The 11294-nt window shown below is 43.4% G+C and overlaps 1 protein-coding gene across 2 annotated transcripts; it reads left to right on the top strand.

Moving 5' to 3' along the window:
* The first annotated feature begins 5036 nt into the window (after positions 1-5036).
* On the top strand, positions 5037-11292 carry LOC117568601 (period circadian protein). 2 transcript variants are annotated; one of them, XM_034249357.2, is made up of 9 exons: positions 5037-5180; positions 6724-6941; positions 7154-8127; positions 8180-8536; positions 8860-10328; positions 10392-10634; positions 10696-10836; positions 10897-11101; positions 11164-11292. In XM_034249357.2, the coding sequence occupies exons 2-8, from the start codon at positions 6850-6852 to the stop codon at positions 10966-10968; spliced, it is 3348 nt and encodes a 1115-aa protein (XP_034105248.1). In that variant the 5' UTR covers positions 5037-5180; positions 6724-6849; the 3' UTR covers positions 10969-11101; positions 11164-11292. The 2 variants fall into 2 exon arrangements, with proteins under 2 accessions (XP_034105248.1, XP_051864569.1); XM_052008609.1 differs by lacking the exons at positions 10392-10634; positions 10696-10836; positions 10897-11101; positions 11164-11292 and having other exon boundaries at positions 8860-9177; positions 9254-9463.
* Positions 11293-11294: the final 2 nt, after the last annotated feature.

Below are 11294 nucleotides of genomic sequence, written 5' to 3'. Positions count from 1 at the left end.
TGAAGTCTTAGTAGATTATTTATAAAACTAATTTACATTTAAGTTAAATACTTGTATAATAGTTAACATTTAATTAAATCGAATGACAACTTCGGCTATCTAACCTGAGCTGAAGTAAAATGCGAGTATCTTAAAGTCAAGCACACTTGCCGCTTTGCTTTTTTCGTATATTTTTTTGCGTCTATGACATGCGCAAAACGTGCTCATCGTGCGATCTTTAATTGTACGAGTATGCGTGTTGTATATAGGAAGCATCGCCATCACTTCAACACACTCGTCATATTATAAACAACAACAACAGTAGACTTTAGATATCTTAACGCAGATACGTTGCAACTTTCAGAATGAGAAAGTAACGTTTTCAGTTTGTTCGCTGATTACAGAATTCCAAACCCTGGCAAAAAGTTAAGCGAAAAGTTAAGCGCCTCTTTGAGTGATAGTTAAAAGTGTTCATTGAATGAATTATCAACAATGAATTAACAGATATATAACATTTTATGTACAAGTTGAATTTAATATCAAATCCAACTAAACTCTATTCCGGTCCATGGTTAGTTTCCCCTCTAAGTAACAATAGTGGCTAAGAGATCAATCAATTAAGCTAATGAAGCGTCGCCAGAAACTCCCACGATATTTTTTAAGTATCTGACAAGTTTCCTATATAATACTTAATGGAGAAGTGGAGGGAAGGGGACACTGTTTATATAGTACTTATGTAGCACTTCGCTTAGTTCTTGGTGCTAGGTGCTAGGTGTATGTGCTCAGTAACCCCATATAAAGTACACTCATTATAGGGCTATTGGCATTGCATGTGGCTGCTTCATGAAGACGATGGATGTTGATGTGGCTGTGACGGTGACGGTGGCTGATGATGACGATGGAGATGGAGATGGAGACGACGACGACGACGACAGCCGGTGGCCAAAATGACAAACTCAAGACACAAGTACTATGACATGGCAGAAGGGGTAGGAGAAGGGGAAGGGGAAGGGCGAGATGCCCGTTTGCTTTTTTTCCGGGGCAAAACTTATTACAAAGTAGGAACACAAAGTGAGCAAACTGAATGAATGGAAAAATGTGGGAACAATGGAACGCAGAGCGTGTGAAATAGCCACCGCTCGAAGACGATGACGACGGTGACGAAGACGACACCGTTGAGGATGGCATAGAGCCGGTGGAGGAGCTAGTCGCTACTGCTGCTGCTGGTGGTGCTTCAGTTACAGATTCAGATTCAGACAGCGTCTAAGTCTGGGGCTACTATTTAGCACACAATGGCACCATTAAAGGTCGCTCTCTCAGGCTCCCAGGCAAAGTCTATCGTACTATATACATATATATATATATATATATAAGTATACATGCATATCATATCAAAGTGGTTCGGTCTTTAAACAAACAGTGGAACAACCCTAAAATGAATGCACATTCAACTGATATACTCATATGTACGGTAGCTCAATTATCTAACCTAATTGTATAATAGGTAATATTTAATTAAATTTTAACTTAAGAAATTTCATCAAGTTTCAAACTTATCAAACTTATCTGAACATCTCTCTTCAAATTCATTATAACGTGTTAGCACTGTATCTCTAGCAATTCCATCGAAATAGCCGTCTTTAGTTTTAACTAATTTGCAGTTGAGCTGCGTTTGCATTTGTATAAGCATAACTCCCATATGGTTATTATATGCACATATCTTAAGTGCGATTTTTAACTTATGTATGTGCGAAATTTTCCACGAGTTCAAGGCAAAAACATTTGACGTTGCATTTACAAGTGGAAAATGCAAAAGTGGAAAATGAGAAATGAAAAATGAATAATATAAAATGTAAAATGGATTTTATGGCATGCTCAGTGCACAGTTGCGTTGAGTTATGATAATGCGTGCCCATGACTTGGCATTTTAAGCGATTGTATGTTTTAATGCTTGAGGCTAACTCAGTGACTGAAGCCCCCACAGCTAACAGCTGATAAAATACCGAGAAAAAAAAAACAATACAAATTAAGTGAAATGCAAATTCATCAGGATAAAATATTCGCATTTCGCAATAAAAGCTTTAACAATTTTCGTATCCATTTGTGTCAAAGAGAATGTTTAAGTTAAATAATGTATATAGAACACTAAACTAAATTATTATATAAAATTAATATGTCAAGTTTATAATATCACTCAATTTAAATTTAACTCCAAATTTGTGGCTTGAAGATGATCTAACTTTCAGCAGGCCCCCCACTCAGAATCCGCACAAGTCTCAAAGCATTTTAAAAGAAGCGTCTTAATTGCGCTCTTCTTATAATCTGGGTACATGTAACAACACTTCCTAAACATGTCAAAAACGTTTGTCCAAATTAAGCTGAACTCCAAAATCTATTTCAAACGGCCTTAGAACAATACCCGAATCCGCTCAAAATTCGTATTAAATTTAAAGTCATCAAGACGTGTAATGTCCACAAAACATTTAGTTGTAAAAATTGTTATTATAAGGAAATCGCTTACAACGTCCCTTCTGTGCTTCCCCCCTTGCTCAACAAACTAAGCACGCACAAATATACTCGCACACACAAAATAGGGAGCTCACGCACTCACATGCACACACACACACACACACGCACACACACTCTAACATTCACTCAGTCGTACTCACACCTTTTAACGCAGTACGCGGGCTTCTTTCTGTGCTATCTCTCTTCTTTTGACATTTGTTTTCCATTGTTTCGTTGCCCGTTGTCGCTGTTTGTGTCATTTTGCTTTGCTAACTTGTTCGTCGTCTCAAATTCACCTAACTGACTTTTAATTACATACACAGGTGTATGTGTGTGTGTGTACGCGTGCTTAGTTATGCTTTAGTTAGAGCAGGAGAGCAGGAACAAAGTGACAAAAGCCCAGACATCAACTGAAACAGCGAGAGTGCGACTGCAACCGAGAAACTGAAACCGAATTGGGAGTCCCATTCTACTTGTTTTTATTTTTTTCGTTTTTTGCGCCGTTGTAACTCAATTTATGGCTGTGAAGTGTTGAGGTCTTTGTTTATGTGGAGTGCTCGGAAAACTCGTCATGTTTACTTGGCCATAGCCTTAAGATATCAGTTCCCTAGGTGGATTGAGCTTATATAATACATTGGATATCTGACATAACTGGTAACCCGAGATACCCTTATGATATAATTGGCGTTATCTAAGCTGCTCGTCTCTATTCCACCTAGGACAGGGAGAACTCTAGGTTTTTTAATTTCTCTCCTTCAATAGTCATTAAGTAACACAAAAAGAAGTAAGGGGTATCTATGTTATATGTGTTACATGCTCTTCCCAACATAACCAGAACTCACAGACACTACTAACCTGTTTGATACTTATGTATCAATTTGATAATCGCTTTCATTGACGTTGCGCTTCAGACAGCAACAGTTTTGCAACATCAGTTACATCTGCAGCAATCTTGTTGTCCTTGTCGCTCCAGTGCGAAATTCACAAATCGTTTGCGCAATTGTCTGTCCGCAAATTATGTGACTTATCGACGCATCGTCTCAGTCAGCGATTTGCATATTTGTAGTTGTAATCTCTTTTTTCTTACTTTGATAGCGCACACTTTCACAATTTTACCATGTATATCACATTTGTCGATGTCATTGAACTTTACACATATTCCGCTTACCGGCGACCGAATAATTTGCAATGAAAATTGCGACGAATTTTTAAGAGGCAAATTAGCAAAACTGAACTTCACGTTTAACGAACTCATTGAACTGGAAGTTCAAGTGAACTAGGATTTGATAATCGATAACTAAAGAAGCTTCGAGCTGAGCCTTGAAGCTATCGAAATCACTGAGCCAGCCAGTTCATGTGAACTAGGACTATCGAAGTCTGTGAGTTAGCATAATGCGGAATTAAAGATGGCGTCCCAGATCTAAAAGCAATTGGAGTTGCTTTTGACACCGGCATAAATAATTAATATTACATATGAATGTATGTAGTATTTAGAAACAATACTGATTGTTCTAAGCTATTTCGCAGAGTGCATTGCATCAGCGTAAGTCTCTGGCATTGTTTCTCAGCTCCATCCCAAAAATAGCTGGCAACGCCTAAAAGGCTGCCATGCCAAATGGCTGTGCTGCGCTGTGTTATGTGTTTCGTTCTATTATTATGGCAACAATTGGAAATGGGCGCGCACAAGAGTGCAAGCTTGTTGCTCTTTGTGATCAACTCAACGCAACTCAACTCAATGACTAATGCCCGGTTACTATGGTTGGGACGGGAACAAAGGGATAAGGTACTCGGCCGAGGGCAATGAAAGCGAAAGCAATGGCGGCGGCAGAGGCAGCGGCAACGAGAACAACAACAACAATAGCAAACTCAAACTCACGTGGCTGTTGTGCGTGACTCGTATTGCACATTTTTGAGGCACACTCACAGTCACATCAAGAAAGAGCCAACGTGCCGCCGTTGTACTGTTCCTCCCCCACTGCACACACCACTGTACACCAACCGCCCCGCCCTCTTTCAACAAACGTGGCGTCGACCACGAGACACCGAGGTCCATTCAGCTGCGTCTGCTTTGACTTTGGCTTCTGCCGCGCAGCTGTCTTTCACTAGATTCTTGCATTCGCCTTTGCTCGCCGTTAGATCTTTAACCCATCAATGGCCCAACGGCACACAACAGTTCCAACCAATAATTGTATATTTTTTACTTGATAACTTACGTATTTGCAAATTTCAAAATTATATGAAATAATAGAATAGACAAGCCAAGGCCACGCATATCTTAGCGAGCCGGCTAAGGGTTAAGGACAGTAGAACTGTGTCAGAACGAGCCGAGTGTCAATCGTTGGGTCGTCGATTGCCGAAGGCGTGGCGCGAAGTGAATCGCCGAAGTAGAACGCACGTTGTTGGCGCTGCTTTTGCTTATGTGTGTGTTGGCTTATGAATGTATGCGAATTTTGTTTTTTTTTTTTGCAAAGCTTGGTACGCTGGCGCCGCTCAATGCGCTTTTCGTCTCTGAGTTGTCGCAACTGTTTTCAGTATTCGCGTGAGTTTTCATCAAGTAGGTCGTCGATACAAATCGAACGGAAGATAAAACAAAACTACAACACTCCAGAGTGTAAACTGAAAACAACGTTTATCTTATTTATACACAATACTATTTTTGTTCAAGTGAATAATCAAAAGTGAACTACTAATAAGTATGATTTCTGAATGCAAACATATTGTGCATTCAATAGAATCCATATGCAAATGCAATGTTTGCAATGCGTAGATCGCGAGTGAACGAAACAAAAAGAGAGTTAACGAAAGAACGAACGTATAAATTTGTGAGCACAAATAAAGAGAGGCAGAGAGAGAGAACGAGAGAGCGTAGGCAAAAATGACGCGCACATTATCACAAATATACAATTGCATACAAAAGCTCGACCAGCAGCTTACATAAATGTGTTCTTGTTGTTGTTGACGCTACGTAACTTATTTACGTTGAACGTGCATTTCTATTAAGTGCCCTTGTAAGTGAGTGAGCTTGCATGTGTTTGTGTACGTGTGTGTGACAGAGATAACGAAACAACTTCGAGAGCTCTAAAGCAACAACAACTAGAAATGCATTCAACTAGCCGGCATGCTTTGGCAAAATCAACAACAACAACAACAGCACCCAAAACAAAGTAGTTAAATTGTCATAAAACTCAAATCAGATTGTCGTAGTCCCTGCGCAACAACAGGTCTTGCAGTTCTAAAAATATCACACATACGACGCGTTGTTAAAAACTTATTTGAAAACAAAATTAAAATTTGTATTTATTTCATAAGTAAAGTAAAATACTCAAGATAATTATTAATGAGCTATTGGGTAAATGTGATATTTGGTAATTAACCTTTGTGTCATTTAATACGAAATAAACATTTCGTAAGTACATCTCAATCCAATTAGAATGGCGAATGGCGATTTACAGTTACACGATCCAAGCGCTAATAAGAAAACCTATCTCATCAAAAACAATTAACTTTAATTATCGATTGCATAATTATGCCTAGTGTATATTACAATTCTTCATAATTATTTCGATAATTGTTTTGTTTTCATATAAATCTGAGATACATACAAACGAATAATGCTCACATTACATTATATAATGCTTGGAATATTGCGAAAGTATGTTGCTCTGACATCTCAGAATGCTTCGCTTTGCGTAATTTGATGCGCTCAGCATTGTTTTTGTTTTTGGAACTTTTGACCATTCAGCCAAAAAATGTATACAAGGCGACCAAAGTGTTTTAAAAAATAAACCAAAGCGAATCTGGCCATGCAAGATTGTCTAGATAACTGGACGATCTGGCAACGTTGAGTTTTCGGATGCCATTGCTGATGCGCTATTCGATATGCCGGCATTTTTCTATTTGCGTCGCTGTTGTTGTTTTGCATAACGGCATTTGTCAGCAAGTTCAGCTGCAGCCACACGTGAATACATTTAGAATAGTGCACGCCAAGGCTGCAACTCAATGGCTCTCTCCCTCTCTCTCTCTCTCTCTCTCTCTCTCTATATTAGTCGCTTGCACTCTCTATTAAGTTGAGTTACGTGACGTGACGTTTTGTGTGGGCTGTTGTTGAATGAGTTTAAATCAAACGTGACGCCATTACGTCGAGCTTAATACTAACTCAGAGAATCTCGCATTGGCATTTACAGTTATGTTGCTGCTGCTTCTTTGTCGTTTAACGGTTTCTTCTTTAAATTGTAGAATACTTTTCGGCGCGTACAAATATACATATGTATATCAAACGTCAGCTTCTTCAGGCAGTAAAAGCATAACTATTATACGCTAATATTGTTTCTAAAGAAGAAGTAAACAAACAAAAAAAGAAAAATGGAAGGCGAATCCACAGAGTCAACACATAATACTAAGGTATCCGATTCGGCATATTCCAACAGTTGCAGTAACAGTCAGTCACAGCGCAGGTGAGTCATCGATAAGTCGATTAAAATATCGTTATTGATTTGAAACGATAGGCTGTAAGCTTTTTTAATACATTGATCGATATATCTATTCCTTCCTACTTATGATTTTGTGACTATCGATGTAAAAGCATTAATCGATAAAACAAACAAAACAGATTAATACCGATCGCAAGTCCTTAAACGAATATTTCTTCTATATTTGCGTCTCTCAGTGGCAGCTCCAAGTCGCGCCTTAGTGGTAGCCATTCATCGGGCAGCAGCGGCTATGGCGGCAAACCCTCGACGCAGGCCAGCAGCAGCGACATGGTCATCAAGAGGAATAAGGAAAAATCGCGCAAGAAGAAGAAGGCCAAGTGCACACAAGCCCAGGCTACCGTCACAACATCCCTTGAGAGCACCGAGGAGCCACAGCCGAGACCCAGTAGCGGAAGTTGTGAGCAGCTTCAGGAACTTCAGGATACACAACAACTGTGCGAACCACCGCCAAGTGAACAGCTCAGCGAGCAATTGCAATTGCTCGAAACGGAGCAGAATGGCGAGGCCGCAAATCAATCGGAGCAGGCACAACAGCTACCCACATCGTCGTGCCTGTCGGTCAGCACATTGCCGGGCACAGGCAGCATGGCGGTTGCCGGCAACGCTGCTGTCCCCGGTACTGGCATTTGTGTAAAGTCCGACAAGACATACGAATCGGCGCCGGGAAAACTGGAGACGGTGGCAGCCGGTGTAGGCAAGCAGCAGCACCATGAACGCTCCAAGGAGGACAGTTTCTGTTGTGTCATCTCCATGCATGATGGCATTGTGCTCTACACGACGCCCAGCATTACGGATGTGCTTGGATTTCCGCGCGACATGTGGCTGGGTCGTTCGTTTATCGATTTCGTGCATCTCAAGGATCGCGCCACATTCGCCAGTCAAATTACCACCGGCATACCCATTGCCGAGTCGCGGGGCAGTATGCCAAAGGATGCACGTAGCACATTTTGTGTGATGCTGCGACGCTATCGAGGTCTTACCTCGGGAGGTTTTGGGGTCATTGGACGTGCTGTTAACTATGAACCCTTTCGCCTGGGTCTTACATTCCGGGAAGCTCCAGAGGAAGCACGTCCCGACAACTATATGGTCTCGAATGGCACAAATATGTTGCTCGTCATCTCCGCCACGCCCATCAAGAGTAGCTACAAAGGTAGGCGAAAAGTCTGAATACTTGTTATTTCTCCCTCATGCTTCTCTCTCAGTTCCAGATGAAATCCTGTCACCGAAGAGTCCCAAGTTTGCCATTCGTCACACCGCCACCGGCATCATTTCGCATGTGGATAGTGCCTCAGTGAGCGCACTAGGTTATTTGCCACAGGACCTAATTGGACGGTCCATTATGGATTTCTATCACCATGAAGATCTCACTGCAATGAAGGAAACCTACGAAATGGTCATGAAAAAAGGTCAAACAGCTGGTGCTTCTTTCTGCAGCAAACCGTATAGGTTTCTCATACAGAATGGGTGTTACATACTTCTCGAAACAGAATGGACTAGTTTCGTCAATCCCTGGTCACGCAAGCTGGAATTTGTCGTCGGACATCATCGAGTCTTTCAGGGTAAGTGAGGGAACTTTTTGCGTTATGTCAGCCATTAGTATTCCTTAGTTAGGAACTGTTCTAAATGAAAAGACCTCATTTTAGAAAAAATATAACCTGAAAGCGAATAGTTTCAGGCGTAAGTTTGTAAATAAAGGTTTCCCAGGTATTTATAGATTTAAAAGAGTTACTCTGCAATCCGAAGGGCTTTCGTGAGATTAGAAAGGTTGACTGGGAAATAAAAGTTTCACACATTATTTCTAGAAAAAGAGGGATTTCTTTCATGTCAAACCCATCTCGACTCCAAGTTAATTAATTCACTCTCATGCTCTTGATTCATACAGGTCCCAAACAGTGCAATGTGTTTGAAATGGCACCCAATGCGAAGCCAAAGATATCCGAGGAGGCACAGAGCCGCAACACACGGATTAAAGAGGATATTGTCAAATTGCTGGCGGAGACGGTGTCGCGACCATCGGATACCGTTAAGCAAGAGGTTTCGCGTCGCTGCCAGGCGCTCGCCAGCTTCATGGAAACACTGATGGATGAGGTGACGCGGGCGGATCTAAAGCTGGAGTTGCCGCATGAGAACGAGCTAACCGTATCGGAGCGTGATAGCGTAATGCTTGGTGAAATATCGCCGCATCACGACTACTATGACAGTAAGAGTTCCACTGAGACGCCACCCAGCTACAATCAGCTAAACTATAACGAGAACCTGCTGCGTTTTTTTAACAGCAAGCCTGTCACCGCCCCCGTCGAACTCGATCCGCCCAAAGTGGAATCCTCGTATGTGAGCAGTGCTCGCGAGGATGCACGCAGCACCGTCAGTCCCGTACACGGTTTCGAGGGTAGTGGCGGCAGCGGTTCATCCGGCAACTTCACCACCGGCAGCAATGTGCGCATGAGCAGTGTGACCAACACTAGCAATGCCGGCACTGGCACCTCGGGCGGCGGCAATTCCGCTGCCGCCAGCGGGGCCAGTGCCAATGCACCGCCCGTTACGGTCACGCTCACCGAATCGCTGCTCAACAAGCACAACGATGAGATGGAGAAATTTATGCTGAAGAAGCATCGCGAGTCGCGTGGACGCACCGGCGAAAAGAACAAGAAATCCGCCAATGAGAAGATGCTCGAATATAGCGGACCGGGACACGGTCATGGCATCAAGCGCGGTGGCTCGCATTCCTGGGAGGGCGAGGCGAACAAACCCAAGCAACAGCTCACACTCAGTGGCGTCGGTGTGGGCGCCAATGTGGGCGTGTCCGATGGTCATACGTTAACCAAATGCCCAACGCCCAATACGCCATCGTTGGCCAGCAATCAATACGTTGGCAGCAGTCTCAACTGCACCCAGAACATCAATCTCTGGCCCCCCTTCTCGGTGGGCATCACAACACCCTCCGCTCACACCACCCACACTGCGGTCGCCCAAAGCAGCTTCTCGCCGCAGCACAGCCTCTTCCCCGCCTTCTACTACATCCCGGCGCCGTTGGCCAGCGCCTCGGCAAATGCGGCAGCTGCCGCGAATGCCGCCAATGCTCATGCACCGCAACGCACGCACAAAAGCTGCGATCAGCCGAGCACCTCGCAACAAGCAGCCGCAGCAGCGGCGGCAGCTGCAGCGATGCCGCTGCAATACATGGCCGGTGTGATGTATCCGCATCCTTCGCTCTTCTACACGCATCCGGCGGCAGCGGCCGCGACCGCAATGATGTACCAGCCGATGCCCTTCTCGAGTGTTGGCAATGCCCTGCAGATGCCGGAAAGATCGAGTGGCTCACAGTCCAACTACAACAAAACGGTGTACACGGTATGCTAATTAGTTATCTCGGAATAATCTCGCATTGCTAATTCTTTGGCATCTTTCTTGCAGGCACAACAAGTTATGGTCGCGCCGCTTTCGAGCAACACAAAGACTCAGGGCGCCTTTCATTCCATAACGCCGTCGCAGCTGCAACGTCCCGCTTCACAGGCTACGTCCGTCAAGGCGGAACCGGGATCGAATGTGGCGCCATCGGATACATCGAAAAAAGAGGTACCCGACTCACCAATAGCCTCGGTAACGGGCGAGGGCGACTACACATCTGATCAGCCTAGCAATCCCGCCAACACCAAGGTAAGTCCCAATTTATAAAAGTCCTCATTCCAGCTCTAACTCTTCGTGTCTCCCCATACAGAAATACACGGACAGTAATGGCAACAGCGATGATATGGATGGCTCCAGTTTCTCCTCGTTCTACTCGTCGTTTATCAAGACCACGGACGGCTCGGAGAGTCCGCCCGACAACGACAAAGAGACCAAACACCGCAAAATCAAGGTAAAAAACTCAAGTCTTCGCGCCCAAGCAGCTAATGTATAATGTGTATTACTTTTACAGGCTATTATACCGCTAGAAAGCAAGATTGTGGAACATCCGGAGGAGGATCAAACGCAGCACGGCGATGGATAGCGGTCGAAGCTGCAGCTGCTGCTGAATCCATTATTTGCGACCAGTTACCAGCAATTAAGCCCCCTCTCCAAGGCCTAGACAAACTTCAACCCAGCAGCACACCACGTACATAAAGGATTTGATTGTTATTCAGGTAAGTAATTTGTCTATTCTGATTTGGATTCACTCTGTAACTTTGTTTCATCTCTTTTTTAGTTGTCCGCACAAATCACCCGACTATTAATTGATGCGTAATCTTCCAGCCGAAATTACTATCTAAAAATCCACACAATAAAAAAAATCCAATAAAGAACGTTGCCAGAACAGTGACAACAATCCAAAAACAA

Source organism: Drosophila albomicans, chromosome X (assembly GCF_009650485.2).
Source record: "Drosophila albomicans strain 15112-1751.03 chromosome X, ASM965048v2, whole genome shotgun sequence".
Taxonomy (NCBI): domain Eukaryota; kingdom Metazoa; phylum Arthropoda; class Insecta; order Diptera; family Drosophilidae; genus Drosophila; species Drosophila albomicans.
This window is presented reverse-complemented; position numbering and strand designations above follow the sequence as displayed.

Bases quoted from the DNA above. Each gene is read 5' to 3' on its own strand.
- LOC117568601 (XM_034249357.2), top strand. From the start codon at position 6,850: ATGGAAGGCGAATCCACAGAGTCAACACATAATACTAAGGTATCCGAT. The intron at 8,128-8,179 runs GTAGGCGAAAAG...CTTCTCTCTCAG, and splicing joins CATCAAGAGTAGCTACAAAG to TTCCAGATGAAATCCTGTCA. The intron at 10,635-10,695 runs GTAAGTCCCAAT...CTCCCCATACAG, and splicing joins GCAATCCCGCCAACACCAAG to AAATACACGGACAGTAATGG.